Genomic DNA, 23,850 nt, shown 5'->3' with positions numbered 1-23,850 from the left:
TCTCTCCCTCTCTCTCTCTCTCTCTCTCTCTCTGCCCCTCCCCACCTCATGCTCTGTCTCTCTCTGTCTCTCAAAAATAAATCAAAAAACAAACAAACAAAAAAGAGTAAGTGAAAAAGCCGGGGATAAAACTATCTACAATATCAACTATATGAAACCAACAAAATACAAATCTGCCAAGAAAAAAAAAACCTGGAAAGAAACACATCAGAATGACAAACTTGATTCTAGATCAGTGCTTTTTAACGTGTTTTTTTTTTTTGTTTTTTTTTTTGTTTTTTTTTTTTTTTTTGGGACAGAGAGAGACAGAGCATGAACGGGGGAAGGGCAGAGAGAGAGGGAGACACAGAATCGGAAACAGGCTCCAGGCTCTGAGCCATCAGCCCAGAGCCTGACGCGGGGCTCGAACTCACGGACCGCGAGATCGTGACCTGGCTGAAGTCGGACGCTCAACCGACTGCGCCACCCAGGCGCCCCTAGATCAGTGCTTTTTAACAGCATCCTCATCCCATGATAACTTGATACAAATGCAAATTCTCACAGCCCTGGTGTGACCCACTGGTTCAGAAATCCTGGGCTGGGGGCTCAGCAATCCATATTTTTACAAGGCTTCCAGGTGATTCTGATGTTCACTGAAGTTTGAGCACTACTCTAGATAATGAGATGGTGGGTGACTTTTATTTTCTTCTTTATTTAAATGTCCACTTGACTTCTCTATGTGAGGCATAGAGGCAGAAGACATTGGCCTTGGAGTCAGACTTGAATGAAGTCCTTGCTTCACCTCGTTTACATCACTAGTGACCTTGGTTACATTGCTTTTCTGACTTTTCACCACTTCAGATATTTCACTCCACTCTCCCCTGGCTTACATGGTTTCCAACAAAGTCCAGGGAAGGTGTTTGTTTTCCTCTAGCTTCTTTCAAGATTCTCTTGCCATCTTTGGTTTTCTGCAGTTTTAAACAGGGTATGCTTGGTGTTCTCTTAACTTCCTGGATCTGTTTTGGTATCTGTCATTCATTTGGGGAAAAGCTTCATTACTACTTCAAATATTTCTTCTGCTCCATCTTTTCATTCTTTTCCTTCTGGTATTCCAATTATGTGTGTTTCACACCTTTTAAAATTGTCCCACAGTGCTTGGATGCTGGGTTGTTTGTTTTTTCATTCTTTTTTCTCTTTACAGTTCAGTTTGCGAAGTTTCTATTGACCTCATCTTCAAGTTCCATCGTTCTTTCCTCAGTCATGTCGAGTCTACTGATGAACCCATAAAAGATATTCTTCTGTTCTATTGCATTGGATTTCTAACATTTCCTTTTGATTTTTTTCTTAGCATTTCCATGTCTCTGCTTACACTGCCCGTGTTGTTCTTGCATGTTGCTACTTTTTCCATTCGAGCCCTCAACATATTAATCACAGCTCTTTTTTAAATTCTCCATCTGATCATTCCAAAATATGCATCACAGATCTGAGTTTAGTTCTGACTCTTGCTTCATCTTCAGACTGTGTTTTTGCTTTTAGCATGCCTTGTAATTTTTTGTTGAAAGCCAGACATGATCCATCAAGTAATAGGAATTAAGACGGACAAACAAGAGGCTTTATGTCAATCTACTTAGGAATCGGGCTGTGTTTACTATTTGCTGTTGCTCCAGGTGCCAGATTCCTCTAAGGACTCCTCCTTCACCAGAGTGTTCACCACACACATCTTTCATCTGTGATCCACTATTATTGTGCTACAACTGTGTGATGTGGTGGGAAGGTGGAAGTGAAGAGAAGCATCTATCTCATAACTAAACTTCATTCTTTTAGTGGACCCGTCTATGGCTGTGACCTTCATGACGGTTTTTTCGCTTTTCCTGGCCCCCTCAGATCCACTGGTAAAGTCTCTTTCCTCTGGAGAGCAGGTCTTTGTTATGAGGAATGCACTGAGATTTCAAAATGTTTACTCTCCCCCCTCCCTTGCTGGAACAACATGGGGTCTTTCTGGGCTCTTTACCAGATGACCCAGTAGGGTTCCTGGAAGCAAAACCCAAGGGAGAGGGATTGCCTAGGACTACAGGATCTCAGGGAGTTTCCCACACTTATGGTGGTTCACGCAGCTTCCAGCAATTTGCCAAAATTACCAAGTGCTTCTTCCCATTTATAGTGACAGGACTGATCACTTCCAAGCTCTCATCTGTCGGAGCTGAAACTGGAAGTGTGTTTTACCGATCTAAGCCTCTGTTTCTTCATTTGTAGAAAGGATGTTAACAGAGGCATCTATCACATAGGTTTGTTGGAAGGATTAAATGACCGACTTGATGTAAAAACATTTAGCCCAGGGCCCACTTCAGAGTAAGTGCTCATTAGACTGGGAACTCTTTGAACTGAAGTTCAGAGAAATTAAGTGACACGCCCAAGTAAAATCTGGGAAAAAAAAAAAGCAGTATCCAAACTCAAGCCAGGTCTTTAGACTCCAAATTTATTGCTGCATTTAAAGAATAAATTACTTTATTACACTCTTCATATCTATAAGATCCATACTAGAGGTTTACAAAAGCATTGTCAAGTACAGGGTGTGGTAAACACATTTTCACAAATGGATAAGAATAATTTACAATTGGCATACAGATTTTAAATTATAAAAACAGTTCAGTGCATTTTAAAGCTTCTGTATAAATGACATTAAAATAATGAGACTTTTGGGGCTCCTGGGTGGCTCAGTCGGTTAAGTGTCCGACTTCGGCTCAGGTCATGATCTCACGGTTTGTGAGTTCAAGCCCCGCATCGGGCTCTGTGCTGACAGCTTGGAGCCTGGAGCCTGCTTTGGATTCTGTGCCTCCTTTTCTCTCTGCCCCTCCGATGCTCATGCTCTCTCTCAGTCTCTCAAAAATAAACATTAAAAATTAAAAATAAAAATAAAAATAAAAAATAATGAGACTTTTAGGGTGCCTGGGTGGCTCAGTTGGCTGAGCGTCCGACTTCGTTTCAGGTCACGATCTCGCGGTTTGTGAGTTCGAGCCCTGCATCAGGCTCTGTGCTGACAGCTTGGAGCCTGGAGCCTGCTTCGGATTCTGTGTCTCCCTCTCTCTCTGCCCCTCACCTGCTCATGCTCTGTCTCTCCCTCTCTCTCAAAAATAAATAAACATTAAAAAAAATAAAATTAAAAAATAGAATAAAATAATGAGACTTTGGGGGAGCCTGGGTGGTTCAGCCGGTCGTGTCTGACTTCAGTTCAGGTCATGATTTTGTGGTTTGTGAGTTTGAGCCCTGCATCAGTCTCTGTGCTGACAGTGTGGGGCCTGCTTGGGATTCTCTCTCTCCCTCTCTCTCTCTCTGCCCTTTCCCCACTCGCACACGCACACTCTCTTTCAAAAATGGATAAACATTTAAAAAATAAAATAATGAGGCTTTTAAAAATGAATGCCCCTAAAAATCTATCCAACTTGATCTCATCCTATGTTCCCCTGTAATCTTTACCCATTCATGCATATAATTTTTATATGTTGTTTTAAATAGCTAAAGCTCAATAAGTCAATACATAACAACTTACTTTACACCCCCCCATTTGTTGGACAAGTAGATCTTATGTGTATCCTCAAATTTATAAGTAACTTTAAAATAATTATTTGTTTTCTTCTCACTTTTTTCCAGAATATATTTCTAAGAACAAATACCCAGGAGTATATTAAAGAGTCAAAGCATGTGGACATCATTTTTTCTTTAACACGAACTTCCAAATTGCCTTCCCCCCAAAAAAGTACCTTTTTTTTTTTTCATTTTGGATGTACTCAACATTTCCATTTGATCTATTTTAAATTGTGGTGAAACAAACATAAAAAATGAACCGTCTTAACCACTCGTAAGTGTACAGTTCATAGTGCCAGGTACATTCATGTGGTTGTGCAACCAATCTCCAGAACACGCTTCATCTAGCAAAACCTGAACCTCTCTTCCCATTGAATAACGACTTCCCTTTTCTCTAACCTCTGGCAACCACTGTTCAACTTGCTGTTCCTATGAATCGGACAATTCTAGGTACCTCATATAAGGAGAATACTACAGTACTTCTCTTTTCGTGACTGGCTAAATCCACTTAGCAGAATATCTTCAAGGTTCATCCCTGTGGTACCATGAAGTCACAATGTCTCTCCTGTTTTAAGGACGAACAATATTTCATCATATGCATATACAGCATTCTGTGTATCCATTCACCCACTGATGGACGCCTGAGTCGCTTCCACCTTTCGGCTATTGTGAATAATGCTGCTATGAACACGGGCATACAAATACCTGTTCGAGTTCCTGCTTTCAATTATCTTGGGTAGAAACCCAGATGCAGAGGGGCGCCCGGGGGGCTCAGTCAGTGGAGTGTCTGACTTCGGCTCGGGTCGTGATCTCGTGGTTCGTGAGTTCAAGCCCCACGTCGGGCTCTGCGATAACAGCACAGAACCTGCCTAGGATTCTCTCTCTCCCTCGCTCTCTGCCCCTCCCGCGTGCATGCGTGCGTGCTCTCTCTCTCTCAGAAATAAACAGTAAAAAAAATTTTAAACCCAGAGGCAGAGTTGTTGGCTCATATAATAATTCATATCTGAATTTTTGAGGAACTGCCAGACTATTTCCCACAGCAATGGTACCATTTTACATGCCCATCCATAGCCCGTAAGGGGTGCAATCCCCCCCCCCCCCACCGCGTCACCAACAGCTATTGTTTATCATAGGCGTCCGAATGGGTGTGAAGTGGTGTCTCACTGCCCACTTGCTTTTTACAGCATGCGTTTTCTTGACAAGTTTTTACCGGTCGCTACAAACATCAATTTCAGCCCAGTTTTTCCTCCCAAATTTTATTATGAACTAGAGGAAGTATATCAAGTTTCAGTAAGTTCATTTTCTCCTTCCATTCATCTCTACCTAGATTGATATCTGTCTAAAACGGGGAGAAAACTTATTAAATGGTCCCCCAAAATATGCATGAATGCATCATGTGTGATTGACAACTGGAAAGACTTAGATTTAAGTTTTTCTTCCTCTTGGATTCCATGCCGCACATATACTGAGAGCTACATATTTCCTAGAGGGTGTCCAGCACTTTCCTTCCTATTTATTCAGCATTTCTCTACTGTCAGGCATCACGGTGGGTGCTGGGGATACGAAGATGAGTAAGAAGACACTGTCCCCAACCTAATAACGTTATGAAATGGGTATAATTATTCCCACTTTACATTTGAGGAACCAGAGGCTCCTTAGGTCTAGCATCTTGGCTAAGATCAGACAGAGCTTGGGGAAGCTGGAATCCAAAATTCAGGTCTTACTCCAAAGCTCACTTTTTCTACTATCCATAGTATACCCTGTACTATCAACAGTTCCTTTTTTTTTTTCTTAGTGTTTGTTTATTTTTGAGACAATGCAACAAAGTGCAAGCAGCGGAGGGGCAGACAGAGGGAGACACAGAATCCGAAGCAGGTTCCAGGCTCTGAGCTGTCAGCCAGAGCCCAATGCCGGGCTCGAACTCACAAACCGCGACATCATGACCTGAGCCGAAGTTGGACACTTAACCGGCAGAGCCACTCAGGCGCCCCTCAACAGTTCCTTTCTTAAAAAGTAATGTCCGATTGTAGTTTTTTACGTTAGATTTCCAAATGTTGGGTTTTGAAAGGAACAGCACAATACAGGGAAAGAAACAAACAAAAACCTGTAAAACCTCTTCCATTTAGGAGTTGATAGTTGAAGTGAACTTTACCAAGCAATGCAAAGTAATGAGCAAGATTTTAGTACAAAAAATAGTATATTCTAAATTAAAAAAAACCCAAAAAACATTTACTTATTTTTGAGAGAGAAAGAGACAGAGCACGAGCAGGGGAGGGGCAGAGAGAGAGGGAGACACAGAATCTGAAGCAGGCTCCAGGCTCCGAGCTGTGAGCACAGAGCCCGACGTGGGGCTTGAACTCACCATCTGTGAGATCATGACCTGAGCTGAAGTCAGACGCTTAACTGACTGAGCCACCCGTGAGCCCCACAAAAATAGTATATCCTAAAGCAAGCTTTTGAGTATCTGAGGCTTACTAAAAAAAACTGACATACCTTCCAAAGCTCCCTAGCCTGCCAAAAGTTAGAGAATTTTACTCCTAAGCACTTTGTTTCCTAGATACAATTCTAATTACAAACAGAAGTTCCTTGCAGTCCTATATAAAATTCTCTAGGAGACAGAAACAGTAAGATTTAAAGATTCAAAGAATCAACAATTGCATTGATTCTCTATTTAAACAAACAAAATAGAAAGAAAAGGAAAAAAATATTCTAGCTGAGAAAACTTGAGTGGAATAGCAGAACTTCAAAAACCGTTTTTGAGGGCACCTAGGTGGCTCAGTCAGTTGAGCATTCAACTTTTGATTTCTGCTCAGGTCATGATCCCAGGGTCCTGGGATCAAGCCCCACGTTGGGCTCTGTGCTGAGCTTGCTTAAGACTCATCCTCTCTCTCCCTCCCTCCCTCAGTCTCTCTCTCTCTCCTCTCCCCCACCCTTCCGACTGCCCCTCTCTCTCACTCACTCTGCAAAACAATTAATTAATTAATTAACAAATAATAAAATTTTGCTATCCCATTTCAAACATTCTTTCAGTAAAACAAAATTAAGAAATTTCTAGAATTAACTTGATTCTAAAATTTAAATTCCTTTCTTTTTTAGCTAACATAACTATATACATATTTTGATCTAGGACGAAATATATTATGTTAAACCACAAAAATGCTGCAACTGAATAGAACGTCAATGTCTATAGTCTTATAGAAAATGCTATAAATAAAACATAATTACCCATCATAGGCAATTTTTGTTACTAGTGTTGTCAGTACTTTTATCAAGATTAATCCCTACATGTTGAAGAGCTGGATACAACATAAATCCAGAAAATTAATCTTCCTTTATAATTAAAAAAGAAAAACACCTCAATTTTTTTTTTATGTTTATTTTTGAAAGACAGAGAGAGGGAGGGGGCACACCCACAGCACCCACAGGCAGTGGCAGGGCAGAGAGAGAGGGAGACACAGAATCTGAAGCAGGCTCCAGGCTCTGAGCCATCAGAGGCTTAACTGAGTCACCCAGGTGCCCCTAAAAAAACTCAAGATTAAAGATGAACTCTTTGGGGCGCCTGGGTGGCGCAGTCGGTTAAGCGTCCGACTTCAGCCAGGTCACGATCTCGCGGTCCGTGAGTTCGAGCCCCGCGTCGGGCTCTGGGCTGATGGCTCGGAGCCCGGAGCCTGTTTCCGATTCTGTGTCTCCCTCTCTCTGCCCCTCCCCCGTTCATGCTCTGTCTCTCTCTGTCCCAAAAATAAATAAACGTTGAAAAAAAAAATTAAAAAAAAAAAAAAAAAGATGAACTCTTTAAAATATATGTATGTTTCTACAAAGAGGATTTTTGAGATTGTTGTCTTTGAAAGACAACCCAGTGAATACTGTGGCTCTCAAAAAGTTTGTTGAGCCAGATGTAATAGAAAGATACTGCTTACCTGTAAGAACGGGGGGGGGGGGGGGACTAAAAATAGTGTAGGCACATTGGGTATAGATTTTTAGGAAATAGCAAGTAGTGTTTTAGCTGAAACATAAATATCTTTAATTCAAATAATCTGAATTCAATAAGTCCTGAGTTCCTACCATATGCTGAGCACTCTGCATGACACTGAGTTTAACAGAGCAGAAAACAGTCCCCTTCCTCTCGAAGCGTACAGAGTAATGGATATATCCTCCAAAACTATCTTTCTTCTGTGTGATTCCATGTTCATCAAGGAACTTCTGAAATATAAATTCACCCTCCCCAAAAGTTTAAGAGATCAGCTTTCTGGTTAAAGTATCAGCCTACCCCTAATGAATTAATAATTCATGGAGCTGGAGGTGGGGGGAGGAGAAGAAAAATTAATTCGTCAGGGGCATCTCGTTGGCTCAGTTGGAAGAGCAGGAGACCCTTGATCTTGGGGTCATGAGTTCGAGCCCCACATTGGGTTGCAGAGATTACTTAAATAAACTTAAAAAAAAATTATTTTAAATAATTCATTAGTTGTTGGTGTGAGTGAATCCCCAAAGGCTGATCAATTCCGACTAATTGGGGAGATGTAATTTCTCAACCTTCAGAGCTCAGAATCAAATACGGGACAGGAATCATGTCCCTACAAAGAAGATATGTATATACGGGGCACCTGGGTGGCTCAGTCAGTTAAGTGGCCAACTTGAGCTCAGGTCATGATCTCACAGTTTGTGAGTTTGAGCCCGCGTTGGGCTCTGAGCTAACAGCGTGGAGCCTGGAGCCTGCTTGGGATTCTGCGTCTCCCCCTCTCTCTGCCCCTCCCATGCTCATGCTCTGTCTCTCTGTCTCCCAATAATAAATAAACGTTAAAAAATTAAAAAAAAAAAAAGATACTGCCAAATGAGTTGCTAGGTTACCCTCAGGCAATGGACCTTTATTTCATGAGGTCCTCTAAACTGCTATTATAGTTAACGCATAAAATTGTTAAGAATAAAAAATACTATGTAACACTGCTTCTCAAAGTTTACTATGCCTATGGGTCACCTACAGATCTGTTAAAATATAGACTGACTGAGCAGGTCAAGGGCAGAGACGAGAAACACACCTGGTATACAGGCCACTGAGCCCAGCTAACTGTTCTCTCCCCTTTGTGGCTGTCTTATCTCCTTTCTCATCTCACTTTTCTTGGGAGAAAAGATGCTTTTCCTCATATTTGCACCTTCCAAAATCCGAGCCGAATCAGAACACCTTCCAGAGGCATTAAATACATGCCAGCTCAATGAATGACATCCAGCTTTTGTCATTACTTCTGTAGCGATGAACAGAATTGTTTCTTCCTCTGAATTTATTCTACAGAGAAAAGTTATTTCTGAAAACTGAAATATCAGAAAAATCTATTTTTTTAAAAAGTCAAGAATTGTATTCGCAACACGATCCACTGCATTTTCTCATGCTCATTAATCTTAAAGATATATATATATATGTGTGTGTGTGTATATATATATATACACACACACACATATCCATAGCTAACTTGCTCATTTATCCCCTAATGATTTTTCCATTTTTTTGTAAATAATTTACTAAACAAAAACAACTAATTCATTTGGTTTCCTGGGGAAGTCTTAAAATTAAAGGGGCCCCTGGCTGGCTCAGTCCAAGGAGCATGGGACTCTTGATCTTGAGGTTGTGAGTTCCCAGCCCCACATCGGGTGTAGAGATTACTAAAATAAATAAATAAACAAACTTAAAAAAATAAAACATCTTAACATGAGTCTTAAAGTAATCATTGCCTTCGGATGGATCTTGCACTTTTAAAGGGGCACAGTAATATTAGAAAGCGATCTTAGGAACGGTAACATCTGTAATACCATCATTCCGACTCTTCAGGCTAGCGGTGCTATAAATAAATCAAATCCTATTCCTGTTATCACTAGGTAGATCTTTGGCACGGTTTCCCGTGTCTCTCCGCTGATTTTCTGTGATCACCCAAACGAGACTGGTTTCTTCACTTGTAAACGCACTCGGTCGCCGGCGGAGCCAGGGGACACGTGACGGGGTGTGTCAAGCACTCCAGAGGGGGAACAGGGCTGGAATACTTTTCATCTCTTAAGAGGTTCGCCTCTCCGGTCTCCCGGCTCTTGGCCGTGGCTGTGGCCCCGAGTGCGCCCGCTGGCGCGCACACAGGCTGTTATTTCTGAGCAACCGCGGAGGGTGCCCGAGGATCGGGGCGGCGCTGAGACAACGTCAAGGTCTTGCAGCTCAGCGCGGACGGTCGGGGCTCCGCCGGGGCGCCCGCCCCTCAAAGACCCGGGAGGGTTCCCCCCGCCCCCCCCACCCCGCGCCGCGCAGTCGGGCTCGTCCGCCTTCTCTCCTCGAGGCTCTCCCTCGCAGGGCCCTCCCAGGGCCGCGGGGCGCGTGTGCCCGGACTGTCCCCGACGGGCGGGGCGGGCGTTCCGGGGACTGGAGGCGCGGAGGGGGGCCGCCCGTGAGCCCGAGGCCGGTCCCCCCGCGTTCCCCCCCCCCCCCGCGTCCCCACTGAGGCTGCAAAATGGAGGCGGCGGGCGCGTTCCCGCCGGGCGGGGCTTCGGCGCGGCCCGAAAAGGCCGCCGGATCCGGGCGGCCGGAGCCCGTCGTCGCCCGGGCCGCCCCAGACGCCCGCAGCCCGGTGGCTGCCGGCGTGGCGCCCGCGGCAGCAAGGCCGGGGCGAGGCTGTGGAGGCGGGATGCCGGCGGCCGCGAACAAGGACGCCATTATCGCCCCGGCCTGGCGGAGCCGCGGCCGGGAGCTCGGCGCGGGCGGGGGGGGGGGGGGGGGAGGAGAAGGGAGACGGGAGGGGGAGGGGGAGGGGAGCGGGAGGAGAAGGGAGGGGAGCGGGAGGAGGGGACTGGGCGGGGCCGAGGCGCCGGCGGGGAGGCTGCGGGTGTCGCGGGAGGCGGCCTCCCCCGCGGGCGGGCCGGCGGCCCCGTCCCCTGTCGGCTCTCTCCCGGCGGAGGAGGCTCCGGTGGAGGGCGGCCCACCCCGCCGGGAGCGTCCCAGTGCGGGCCGGGGTCGCGGCGGGCGGCTCTTACCTGGGCCTTCCCTTTCTTTATCGTCCGCCATCTTGTTGCGGAGCCGTCGCCCGGGAGATGCCTGGCGTCACCCTAGGTCGAGGCGTCCTTGCCCCCACCAGCCCCCGCGCGAGTCCAGACCCTGGGGCGGGGGCGTTGGGCGGGGGGGGGAGGCTCCGAGCGCGCGCCCCTCCCCCTCCCCCGCGCGCCCCTCTCCCCGCCCCCTGGGGACGAGGGAGGGAGGGAGCCCCGAGCCCTTCGCTCCCTGCTGACCCGTGTGGGGACCTCGCAGACGCGGCTCCCTCCCTCCCGTGTTTGCGCGACGTGGCGCCGCTCAGCCTTTTCCCTGCGGATGTTAACAGGCAGCCGGAGAGCCGGGGGCCGAGCCGTGGCCTCCCGGCTGCGGAGAGGCCGGGGCGCGGGGGGCAGCGGGCGCAAACTTGGCGCCGTCGGGGCTGCAGCTTCCGACCCCAAACGGGAGGGTGTCCCGGCCCCCGAGTGGTGTCCGCCTTCCTCCTCGACGTGCACGGGAAAATGTCCTCGCTGGTGAAATGTGACGTGACCTCCAGTTAAGATCGCCACGGGAAAGTTTTCAGTGCCGCTGCTCGCAAACTTTGATGCCGTAGCCTGATGTTACATTTCTGTCTCCTTTTAAGGATAAGCTCGTTATACGAGGACGTTTTCTTTTTAAAATGATTTTTGCATTATCTGGTTCAAATAGGAGATTTTTAAGCTAATCTTGGATGATTTTTAAGTGCATGCTAATTGGAGTGACGTTATGTAAACCTGTATGAACTGTTCACAGTAAATGTTGAGGCCTTCAAAATACAAGGTGCTAGTATCTAATGATTTTCTTAACGTAGTTTTTATGCCCCTTTTATTCTGGTCCTATACTCTCAGTGAACCCTAAAGCAAACTAGGCCTCATTAAAATAAGGATTTGTTATAGAAGACCTTCATTTGGTGCCACGACCTGCATTCTCTTTGAAATTGATTAGAAACTATCGAATCATCACAAAATGGCTTCTATTAGAAGATAGGGACTTCCATAAAATGGATACAGTTGTTTACAGTAAATTCTCAACACCCCAAAACATGGGGAAGTAACCATTAGCATTCACATATATGTAAATTTCATGGTCGTTAAGAGTCTAGTAGTTTGTTTTTAAAGACTGCCTCTCTCTATACAGATAGTGAAGGGCTTTGAAATAAACGTAGGAAAGAAAACCTCAGCTTTGGTCTCAGGTTTCCTTTTCACTATGCCTTTTCACAGGCCGTTTGGAGTTTCTTTTTTCTGGAATGCCTTTCTCTCAAAATTCACCCTCCTGCAAATGCACATTTGCCCCCCCCCCCCCCCCCCCCCCAGTTGTCAAGACGTTGAAGGTCACAAACTCCTTGAAGCTTCCTCTGTGGTCCAGGACTCCTAGAGCCTCATCCATTGATCTGCAATGACTTTGTATATTTACTTGTACTGCGAGCTCTCGAGGACAGGAAACACTTTATTGGTCCACATGTTGGTCCCCGGTGCCTAGAACAATTTGCCAATTTTTGTGACTGAAATAACATATATATTCAAAATTAAGACTGGAATTAGTCCTTTCAGTGACTCACTAACAAGCAAAGCTTTTGATTATTTAGAATAGTCCAAATCACATTAATCTCTACTTCCCCGAATTCCTACAGCATATTTAAGACAATACGGACAATACGGTTTCTCTAAATTTGGATGAGTAAAGAAGTAACATATTAATTAATGTCTCTCTTCCAATTAATTAGGTTTGAAGACAGAGCCTGACCATATACATCTTTTATATACCCATAGTTTCTCTACGTCACCTAATTTGGGACACATACTAGGAGATTAAAACATACTTTTCAATTGACTAGCTGATTACACGTAAAAGTATCATTATTTTGGAAAGCTCCACAAAGTGGAAAAAAAAAATGGTAATCCAAATGACAAAATAGACGTCTACAATGCCAGTGAGTAATTATCTACACGATGCTACTTGACTGTCCACTTTTCTTTGGTTGTGGAAAACTGACTTCTGATTTTATTACACTTTAAATTCTTTTAAAATGTTATTAACTTGCTTTGGACAATGGCAAACTACAACTGGTTCCCCCCCCCCCCAGAATATATTTTGTTTTTGAACTATGACTTTGAGTAACTTTGTGATAATACTGTATGTCGCTAGAGCATTCTTTCACTTAAGATTCTCATCGTGATTTTTCATGAGTTTTTCTGAAATTCCTAATTGGAAAATTATTTCTGGCCCCACTCAGATATTATACAATCTTAAGGCTAAATCAGACTATCAGACTGTTAAAAAGCAAGGGCACAGTTCTAGACAATGACAGTTGATTAATTATTCAGTGGGGCCAGATGGATATGTACAGGTTATGTCCTTTTGCATGTTTGAATTTATAGTGAGTTAAATCTGTTTACACAGGCGTTGATTCCATGCCAGTGAGGGACACGGAAGATGTCTGTTCCGTGCCTGTGAGGGACAAAGAAGATGTTTCTTCTGAATACAATTGACTCAGTTACCTGAGTTGTGTCTGAAATGGAAAGCGTAACTGGTGTGAGTGATGCAAAATCATAGTCAAAACATCTTCACACTATGTCTCCTTTCCTATTCTGGGGATAATTGAAATCTTCTTGGACTAGGAATCATTAAAAAAGCAAAAACTGGATTTTCCTTGGGCACTGCCGTGGACTGACGCGATCCTAGGCAAGTCATTTATTTCATCTCTTTAAGTATTCTTTTTATTATTTCAGAGAAAGAGGGGAACAGGATTTAAAGGGTTTGTTTTTTTTTTTTCAACGTTTATTTATTTTTGGGACAGAGAGAGACAGAGCATGAACGGGGGAGGGGCAGAGAGAGAGGGAGACACAGAATCGGAAACAGGCTCCAGGCTCTGAGCCATCAGCCCAGAGCCTGACACGGGGCTCGAACTCACGGACCGCGAGATCGTGACCTGGCTGAAGTCGGACGCTTAACCGACTGCGCCACCCAGGCGCCCCAAGGGGAACAGGATTTAAAGCGAGCTGTATGCTGACTGCAGAGAGCTCGATGCGTGGCTCACACTCACAAACCATGAGATCATGACCTGAGCTGATGTCGGATGCTCAACCGACGGAGCCACCCAGGCACCCCTCTTTTATCTCTTTAAAACTCCGTTAACTCAGAAAAGTAGAAATGGCAACGTCCAAACTCCCTATCTTGGAGTTTTCATGAGACCCAACAGATGTAACCAAGAGCTTTCCAAAGCTTAAGAACTTTCGAGGAAATCCACTTTCTTCGAGATAAACCCCCACTTCCGTGGAGGAAGGAACGCTTTTAGGTCAAACTCCCTACTTCTTTCCTGAGATTCAGCTTCCACTGGGAGAGTTTGCTTTTCCAGTGGGAGCTACACAACAGGAGGGATTCTGATCCAGGCCTCACACTCTTCACTAGAGTATGTGGTGACTGCTCCCCGAATGCCGTCTGCAGTCTCCATGATAGAGCTTAGCATCTTCCGTTTGTGGCCCCTTCCTGATTTCCACCCTGCCATTTTTAAACCTTCCCAAGCAGAAGTGGCTTTAAGCATATCCAGATGCCTTGAACACTAGACCCAGGAAATGACCGGGAGGCAGTTACTTCTCTGGTTTGTCTAATTCCCATGTCCTAAAGAAAGTTATTACCCTTCCGTGGATGGTTAACATCAAGAATGTTCTCCCTGGGCCACCTGGCTGGCTCAGTTGGTAGAGCATGTGACTCTTGATCTTGGGATCATGAGTTGGAGCCCCACGTTGGGGTGTAGAGATTAGTGGAAGGAAGGAAGGAGAGGAGAGGAGAGGAGAGGAGAGGAGAGGAGAGGAGAGGAGAGGAGAGGAGAGAGGGAGGAAGGAAAGAAAGAAAGGACAGAAGAAAGCTCAGCCCCTTCAAGATACCTTCCCTACCTACCCCTGGTATCTCCAAATGAAAACCTTATCAGAATACAACAGAATAACGGTTTGGTTTCATTTCAGTTACGGCAATAAAAATAACCCTTCTTGATACTGTGTATACATTATCTCTTTTCATCCTTATGAGGCTGATACTGGCATCCCCGTTGCACAGATGAGAAAGCCACATCTTCACATTAATGGCCTGCTTCAGTCGGTAAGAGGAATCTGGTTGTGATCCCAGAGCCCCTGTGCTATTCTGCTTCTTCATTAAATACGTATTATTGTGACATCCTGTTTAGTAACCTGAGTATTTGGAGAAGAATGTTAAGGGCAAATATTCTGGGCAGAATTAGTCACCTTCCTCCCCCACTTTTTTTTTTTTTTATTTTAATACCGCTTCAAAACATCAACCAAAGCAACTGACAGAGACTCTTGGGGACTCTAAGGGAACCAGATAATGGCATGCTTGCCTGGACAGACTTAAAAGTCTTAGTTTAGCGTTCAGAGGGCAGGAGATGAGGCAAAATTCGCTCTTCCCCACCCATGACTCCTCTTTTCTGCCCACCTTCCTGCAGATTGAGATTCAGGCCCCTGGGAAATGGAGGATTGCATGAAATTCTTGGCCCCGGACAAGACCGTTTTCAGTGCCAGAGCCCCTTCGGGCTTTTCAGGGAGACCCAGGGCAGGAAGCCGGGACTACAGCACTTGTGGGCAGCTTGAAAGTAAATGTTACGTGAAACTGCAATTCTTGAAGCATCTAGGAAAATCACACTCCTGGCCGTATTTTTCTCAAAAGCGCATGTTTCTTTCTGTTTCACTTGAAAACACACATTGACACAGCAAGTCACTGTTTAATTCATTTCCTGCCCTAAGTACCACTTTCCAGGGACTCTCAGCATGAAGTAACTTTTGGTGAGTCTCTGTTCTTCCTTCATCGAAAATCAGACCTGAGAGGTGAAGGGGGAAGCTGACCCAGAGATTCGATAAAATGTTTTATGATCGCTCATATAACCTCTCCCCAACCCCCACCCCCACAAAGTGTGAAAATAGAGAAAAAGTGTAGAATTGTGCTGGTGCTTGACTCCGGAATGATTTTTTTAGTTCCGGCTCCAAAAATAAATCTTTGAAAATTAAGTTTCGTTTATGTTAGCATTCGCATAAGGAGATAGTGCTGAATAGAAGATTCAAGCAAATAGGAGATAAATGGACCCGCTGCCCTTTAGCTACATGACTTTGGCCATGTTATTTCTTCTCTGGAACCTCAGTTTCCCCCACCTGAGGTTACGTGGAGGTTAGATGCACATAAGGAGATGGGTTGACCAGTTGGGACATGAAGCCACATATTACCGCTCCCTTACTTCTGGCCTGATTTAATGTCTTTAGACTGTGGCCATGTGACTCCTCAATGGCTCCAGGACCAGTTGAGAGATTATTTGGTTCACTTACTGTGTTCTAGGACCTATGCCGAGCAGTTCACATGGACTATCTTGCTTCGCATCACAATATCCCTGAAAGATGGCTGCTATATTAAAGATGACGACACCAAGGGTGAAGATCCCCAAATGGTTTTTCTAAGAGGAAAAGTAGCTTTTCTACAGTTGAGCCCTAAAGGCTGTCCTGAGGTTCTGCCTCAGAATCTCACTCTGGATTTTTCATTTCTTCCCTCTGCTGTGTCCCAAGGACTGGCCTGCTCTCCACCCTCTTGAAGGAGGCATCGTCCACCCATGGGGTGAGGAGAGGTGTTGTGAAGGCCGCTGGAGCATCCCCATCTCTGTGATGCCACCTTCCTTGTTAACCTTCAATACAATCATGTAAACTGGGTTTGTTTTTAGTTTCAAGAATTTCACTGCTGACGTATGAGGAAAGAGATGGGATAATAAAATTAACAAATGGGGTTATTATACACATCCTGGAATCCTAGAAATTTTTTAGAGGCATGATTCCTGGTTCGTAAAGTTCTTGACTCTCTCTGAGACGGTAAGAGGGTGGTTCCTGGCCCATGTAGTGCTTCCTTCACTGTACCATTTCAAAACCACCACGACTATAATGAAATTTCCTTCCCAGAGTTTGCACAGATTAATGACAGTCCACATGGCTCTTACAGGACAAAAGAAAACTAGCCTAAGGGATAAATGCATAGTTCTAGATCTATGCATATGTGGATTTTTTTTAATTGCTGTATATAGTACTGATGAGGGACCATAAGGGAAGCTGAAGGCCAAGGACAAGCTAACACACCCCCCCCCCCCAATCCCACATGGGATATATGTGAGATTCCTCAGGCACTCCTGGCTGCCCAAGAACAAAGGAAAGGGCAGAAAACAAATAGTTAAACAGAGTCTCCATCAGTTTACAAATATCTCATCGATAGCCTAATCTCCAGGAACTGCTTACGGTCTTACTGTTACTGCTTTGCCAGAGGGAAAAACAACCTTACCTTGACAATAGCTAGGCCTCCAGTAATCTGTAAATCCTCTTTAGCATGTGGAAATCCCTTTAAGAAACTTCCTCTTGACTTTACCTCCCCAGTATATAAGCAGTCACTGTGCACAACCCCAGGGCAGCTCTTCCTGCCCACGCTTTTTTTTTTGCACCAAAGACTTCTTGAAGAATTCTTTCTTGGCTGTTGGCTCTGAACCCCCACCAACACCCCAAAACCCCATCAGTATTATTATCTTGTATTAAAGACAATTACAATACCATTTGTAGCCTTAGAATTGGAAAACATGGCTCCATGCTGTGCCTCCTGGTTGACTCTATAGGCCTGGCCTATGATGATGGCCACTTAGTAAAATGCCTGCAAAAAACAATCAGTTGAGACTCAATATTCTTGTGAATTGGAAGCTAACTCCTTGATACAATCCTACATTACCTAGTAACTCCCCCAGAACAGGGATTTGCAACCCCATCCCCACCAGAGAATATCGCTAAGCAAAATGGTACAAACCTAAGAATCTCCAGTTTTGCTGGGGTTTTCTTTACACTCTCCTTTTTTCCTCCTTTCTATTTTCAAGAAAGTAAGGGAAGAGGCACCTGGGTGGCTCAGTCGGTGAAGCATCCGACTTCAGCTCAGGTCATGATCTCGCGGTTCATGAGTTCGAGCCCCGCATCGGGCTCTGTGCTGACAGCTCGGAGCCTGGAGCCCGCTTTGGAATCTGTGACTCCCTCTCTCTCTGCCCCTCCCCTGCTAATGCTCTGTCTCTGTCGCTCAAAAAATAAGTAAACGTTAAAAAATTTAAAAAGAAAGTAAGGGAAGGTGTGAGACTGAGAGTGAGTGGTGGCGGCTGGAGAGAGGTTAGGAAGGAAGTTATTTTTAGGAAGGCTTGGGTGGGAACGAAAACTGGGCGAGTGGAGGCAGGGGCAGCACAGCCAGGGCACGGCTTGCTCGCCTGGAAAGGGTCGACCAGTTCCCTAGAACCTCCCATTTCTTCTCACATTCTCATAATCCTTCCTCACCAAGTCAGAGGAGGAAGTCAGCCCCAATGCCTGGAGGGGAGGTGGGGTGGCAGGAAGACACTGTCTTGTGCATGTTACCCGCCCCCTGCGTTCTTACAGGAGGAAGATTCGCTCACTATAGAAAATATAGGTGCGCAGGACAATCTGTTAGGCACCATAGGTATTTCACAAACATGACAGCTGATAGCTGCTCTCTATTTGCTGAGATAGCTTTTGAGCTGGTCTTTTTCTTTTTTTTTGGTTTGCGTTTTTTTGTTTGTCTTCTGTTTTTGTTTTTGTTTTGGTCCCACGTTTCCTAAGTCAGTGACCCACAAAACAGCTTTCCCCTTCAAAAGAAACCTTACCATGTCTGTAGTGGTTTTTTATTTGTAACGTGTGACCAGTTCTCAGTTATCCAGAATACCATAGAAGTGAAGTATGTCATTGGGGAGAGAGAGGAAAAAAAAGATGTCATTGGGTTAGACCAACGGTGTCCTTCTCTAGGAGGTAAGAGGTAGGTTATATCTCCACGTGAAGATCAAGAGATTGTGAATTTAACTTGACTAAATCTATTTACTAGATTGTTTTATTTCAGTGCCTTGAATGGGTCTTTAAGGCCTTTGAATCCATTGACCTTTAACCGAATATTAACTAGAAACTTAATACTAATCATAAATAGCTCTCTCACAGGGGAGAGAGCTTTGTGTTATATTTGTTCTATCTAATCATAAAACAATGCAAAAAAAAAAAAAAGACAAAACCAAGAATGTAATAAATACTTTTAAAATTAATGTCCACAAACATAGAACCCTCCCTGAATCCTCAGCAACTCTGTACAGAATGAAGGCTTATGTGTATCTGTTTTTAAGGCCCTTCTCTTTTAGATGTGAGCGCCCAAAGACTGGGACCCGGTCTTTCGTTATGTTAATTATTTTTTTTAAATGATCGCTTGAACAATGAGCAGCGCAGTGAGAGAACCAAAGGTCTATCATCCTGAATCTTCTTTCTCCTTTTCTCTTTCTCCTTTTCTCTGATGTTATTTAGAAATCTCTACCGCTGGCGTTGCTGTGGAATATTTGTTAGACCTCTGTGCCTCCACATCTTTAACATGGGCATGACATCTTTACCACTTGATTATACTTATGCTTTGAAATCTTAGGCTGATAACCATGATCTTTTCCGTTAAGAATCACTTATCTAGGGACACTTGGGTGGCTCAGATGGTTAAGCATCCGACTCTTGGTTTCAGCTCAGGTCACGATCTCATGGTTGGCAAGTTCCAATCTCACGGTCCGATCTCATGGTCAGCGTCATCGGGCTCTGAGCTGACAGCGTAGGGCCTGCTTGGAATTCTGTCTCCCTCTCTCCCCGCCCCTCCCCCACTCTCACTGGTTCCTGACCTCTTTTTCTTTCTCTCTCAAAATGAACACTAAAAATTTTTTTATTAAAAACAGTCACTTATCTGGTAACAACACAGATAGAATTTAGGATCAGACATTGATGATGTTAAAGGCAAATTTCATCTCCAGTCCAGGGTCTACACATCTATATGCCATAGAAGTCTGTCTGTACTCTTGTCTGTCCAGCCTTGGGCTATCCTAGCAATGAAAGCTTCTCCAACGTCCATAGCAAAACCCTACTACTAAAATATAGTGGACAAAAATAGTATCAGCCACATATAATCCCAGTTTTAAATAGGACTAAGGAAACCTCAGTAGCATTCTTCATTTGTTTTCATTAATAGACTTTATTTTTTAGAGCAAAAAAAAAAAAAAAAATAAGCAAAACGTAGAGTTCCCAGGTACTGTACCTCTTTTTGGCTCCTCCGCCATTTCCCCCATTATTATTTTTGTTAATATGTATTTATTTTGACAGAGAGAGAGTGCACGAGAGCACAAGGGCAAGCAGGGGAGGGGCAGTGGGGAGAGAGAATCCCAAGCAGGCTCCGCACTCATCATGGAGTCCGATTGGAGGTTCGAGCTCACGAACCGTGAGATCATAACCTTAGCCAAGATCAAGAGTCAGTCCCTTAACCAGCTGAGCCAGCCAGGTGCCCCCATTTCCCTCATTATTAACATGTTCTATTCGTGTAATCCTATTCTTTTTATTTTATTATGTTTTAAAAATTAGAGACGATGATTGCTTTGGCAAATAAGAACGTAAGGACTCTAGTGATCTGAAGCAATTGGCTTATTAACTGCTTGTTAGCTACCGACAGAGGAAGTACTTTCATACCATTTACACCCAGAAGAAAATCCTTTTATTTGGTAGAAATTCCCATATTTAAATAGCTAATCAGCTAGTTGGGGTACACTTTGCAAACAAACATGATGAGGAAAGCACTAAACTTGTAACATTAAGGTATAGACCAAGGTTCTACTCTTAACCCTCCCCTGGGCCAGTGGGCTTGGCCAAATCTCTTAACCTCTGTGGAACTGTGTTGGATTAGAGAAGCCAAAAGAGGCCTTTCAAATCCAATTTTTCATTAATTTATTAACCCCCTGTTCCCCAAATGAGTGGTAGACTATTTCAGGTGGCTCAAAATTTTTTTTTTTAATTTACATAGATGGGTTTTTAAAACGTGTACTTAAAATCTAGTGCCTCGGGGCGCCTGGGTGGCTCTGTTGATTAAGCCTCCGACTCTTGATTTCAGCTCAGGTCATGATCCCCATGTCGTGAGATCGAGCCCTTCATTGGGCTCTGTGTTGACAATGCGGAGCCTGACTTTAGATTCTGTCTCTCCCTCCGCCCACCCCACCATGTTTACACTCCTTCTTTCTCAAAAATAAATATATAAACATTGGGGTGCCTGGGTGGCTCAGTCGGTTGAGCATCCGACTTCGGCTCAGGTCATGATCTCGCAGTCTGTGAGTTCAAGCCCCGCGTAGGGCTCTGTGCTGACAGCTTGGAACCTGGAGCCTGCTTCCGATTCTGTGTCTCCCTCTCTCTCTGCCCCTCCCCCACTCGTTCTCTGTCTCTCTCTCTCTGTCAAAAATAAATAAACATTTTAAAATATATACATATATATAAACACTAAAAAATAAAAGTAAGGGGCCCCTGGGTGGCTCAGTCAGTTGGGCGTCCGACTTCGGCTCAGGTCACGACCTCATGGTCCGTGAGTTCGAGCCCTGCGTCGGGCCCTGTGCTGACAGCTCGGAGCCTGGAGCCTGCTTCGGATTCTGTGTCCCCCTCTCTCTCTCTGCTCCTCCCCCATTCATGCTCTGTCTCTCTCTGTCTCAAAAATAAATAAACATTTAAAAAATAAAAGTAAAAAAATAAAATCTAGTACCTCAAACCCATGATTTCAGAAATACTGCTTAAGATGAAACTACATTTTGAAAATTATTCAATGTATGTCAAGTTAAAGAAAATATGATCTACTTGTACAAGTAACAAGGATATGACAAAAACCAGACGTGAAAAGTAACTGAATAAAGTTTGGGAACGCTGGATTAATCAATAAACTAATCCATTCAAAAAACTGTGTCAAACACAGCCTTGTCCCTGAACTCTTCTTTGTAATTTGTATCCTCTAGATAATTTGGCTCAATTAATGAACAGGTAGCTCAGAACTAACAGGGGGAAAACAGTGCAATAAGAAAGGTACTATATTAGAGAAATGCCCCGGGGTTGAGGGAGCACTGAACAGAGCAATTAAATGTAATTCCAAAACACCTCCAACATTTCTGGAAATTAGACAAAGTCTACAGGGCGAGTCTGTGAATAGAGAGAAGGACTGATTAAACCTATCTTCAAGTTTTTCAGGCCATAACCATTTCCTCGTATTATACGGCAAGTAATTTGGTGTATTAGCTGCAAAGCCATCCCGGTGTTTGAGTTAAGGCATGGCTTTCTCAAGGAAAATGCTGTCATGGTCTAATGGCAGACAGCGCCGTCTCCCATGGCACCAACGGAACGGGTCTTCCCTTTGGAAGGAGAGGGGACATTTGACTCTCATTTTTACATGGAGTTTTCTTTCCTCACATCAAGCATCCAAATCATGTGGTTCTTTCTTCAATCTACACGGGGAACATAGAAGTCCAAAAAGACTAATGCATGTTATTAATCTTTGTAACCCGCATACCTTTGCCCAATGTCTGAAACAAATACTTGCTGGTTAGTTACGAATCTAGATAAGTTATGAATAAACCAAGATCTGCTTCTGCTAAGGGCACACTGAAGACACCAATCATTTCAGGGCCCCTGGGTGGCTCAGTCAGTTAAGCGTCTGACTCTTGATTTTGGCTCAGGTCATGATCTCATGGTCTTGAGATCGAGCCCCATGTCGGGCTCCATGCTACGCTCGAGCCTGCTTGGGATCCTCTCTTTTCCTCTCTCTCTCTGCCCCTCCCCAGCTCGTGCACCCACGTACACTCTGTCTCAGAAATAAACAAGTTTATTTATTTTTGAGAGAGAGCACAAGAAGGGAAGGGGCAATGGGAGAGGGAGAGACAGAATCCGAAGCAGGCTTCAGGCTCTGAGCTGTCAGCACAGAGGCCGACGCGGGGCTCGAACTCATGAACTGTGAGATCGTGACCTGATCCGAAGTCAGATCAGATTAACGGACTGAGCCACCCAGGAGCCCCAATAAACATTTTTTAAAGAAGATAGCATCATTTCAGGGTGCCTGGGCAGCTCAGTCGGTTGAGCATCCAACCTCGGCTCAGGTCACAATCTCACAGTTCATGCGTTGGAGCCCCACGTCGGGCTCTGTGCTGACAGCTCAGAGCCTGGAACCTGCTTCAGATTCTGTCTCTGTCTCTCTGCCCCTTCCCTGCTCTCTCTCTCTCTCTCTCTCTCTCTCTCTCTCTCTCTCTCTCTCTCAAATATAAATAAACATTAAAAAAAATTAAAGAAGATAACAATCATTTCAAATTTTTTCATGTGTTTTTTTTTTGTTTTTTTTTTTAGATTTTCCATGTCCTACGCATATATATCAGAATGCAGAGAATTTTTTTCTCCACCAGGAGTTACATGACAGTGCTGTAGCCCGTAGCCCCTTCAGAGAGCTGGCAGGAGGCATCTCATTTGAATAACTGTTTCTGTGGTGTGAAAATCTTGCCACTGAAGATATCTGCTATTTCAGGCAATGTCCTGTATTCCCAGTTTCATCCAATAGTCTGCTATTTAAGTTTGGATAGTCTTTATTGATGAATGTTTATCGCTTCTTAGGCCAAAAAGTGAAATCTTCTTTTTTTTTTTTTCCTTTAGCTCTTGGGGAAAAAAAATCCGTCCTTGATTGTAGTAATCGGCTTATCTTTGGTACTACTTAGTAATATCTATCTGCTCTGTTACTTTTTGTAAAATAATAACTAATATTGCAAGTCCTATGTGCTCAGCCTGAAATTACATATAGGATTTTAACCCTCACAATGACCCTATGAGGTATACACCTATGATTATTCCCTCTTGACACTCTAAGGAACCGTGACCTGGAGAAGTGAGATTCCTTACCCAAAGACCTAAAGTTGACCAAAGTGCGTTACGAACTCAGGTAGTCTGACTCCGAAACCTATAGTATTAGCCACTCTCCTATGTTTTTGTCCCCAGTTCTCCTTTTTTGCATCATGTTTTACAAATAAACCTCTTTCAGACTTCTTTTAAGGAAAACGGTTATTGTTCCTTAATTCACAAAGCAATAGTATGATATGTCCTTCTGTAAATTTTTTTACATTCTTTATATGGTACCCCCCAAAAAACACATCTCTCAAATGTATCTTTACATTTGATTTTTTATGGTACAGGTTGCTCAATGTGACGTTCTATTTCAAGTTATAATACACACCCAGCTGTCATTCTCTTTTTGCCGTTCATGAAATAAGATTATGTGACTTAGGGACACATGGTTTGTGGCTTCTTCCCTAAATAATCAGGCACACAGCTGGGACACTCTAGCAACTAAAAGAAAATGAATTGTGTGCTCTAAACACTTCTCAAGTAGGG

General features: G+C 44.2%; 1 protein-coding gene and 1 long non-coding RNA gene across 2 annotated transcripts in view; one reads left to right on the top strand and one right to left on the bottom strand.

The window, feature by feature from the left end:
• Positions 1-10,953, bottom strand: part of DRC8 (dynein regulatory complex subunit 8) — a 131,248-nt gene extending 120,295 nt beyond the window's left edge. The window contains exon 1 of the mRNA XM_025926301.2: positions 10,561-10,953. Coding sequence (XP_025782086.1) covers positions 10,561-10,591 — 31 coding nt within the window. The 5' untranslated portion in view covers positions 10,592-10,953. The remainder of the gene's footprint in view (positions 1-10,560) is intronic.
• LOC147572746 (uncharacterized) lies at positions 9,523-16,379 on the top strand. The gene is made up of 4 exons (XR_015246154.1): positions 9,523-9,741; positions 12,992-13,114; positions 14,554-14,686; positions 15,929-16,379. It is a non-coding gene; the product is annotated as an uncharacterized LOC147572746 (long non-coding RNA).
• The last annotated feature ends 7,471 nt before the right edge of the window (positions 16,380-23,850 follow it).

Source organism: Puma concolor, chromosome E4, assembly GCF_028749965.1.
Source record: "Puma concolor isolate L17-30 chromosome E4, mPumCon1.1.hap2, whole genome shotgun sequence".
In the NCBI taxonomy this organism is placed as follows: domain Eukaryota; kingdom Metazoa; phylum Chordata; class Mammalia; order Carnivora; family Felidae; genus Puma; species Puma concolor.
The sequence above is the reverse complement of the archived record's forward strand: the minus strand, read 5'-3'. Positions and strand labels throughout refer to the sequence as shown.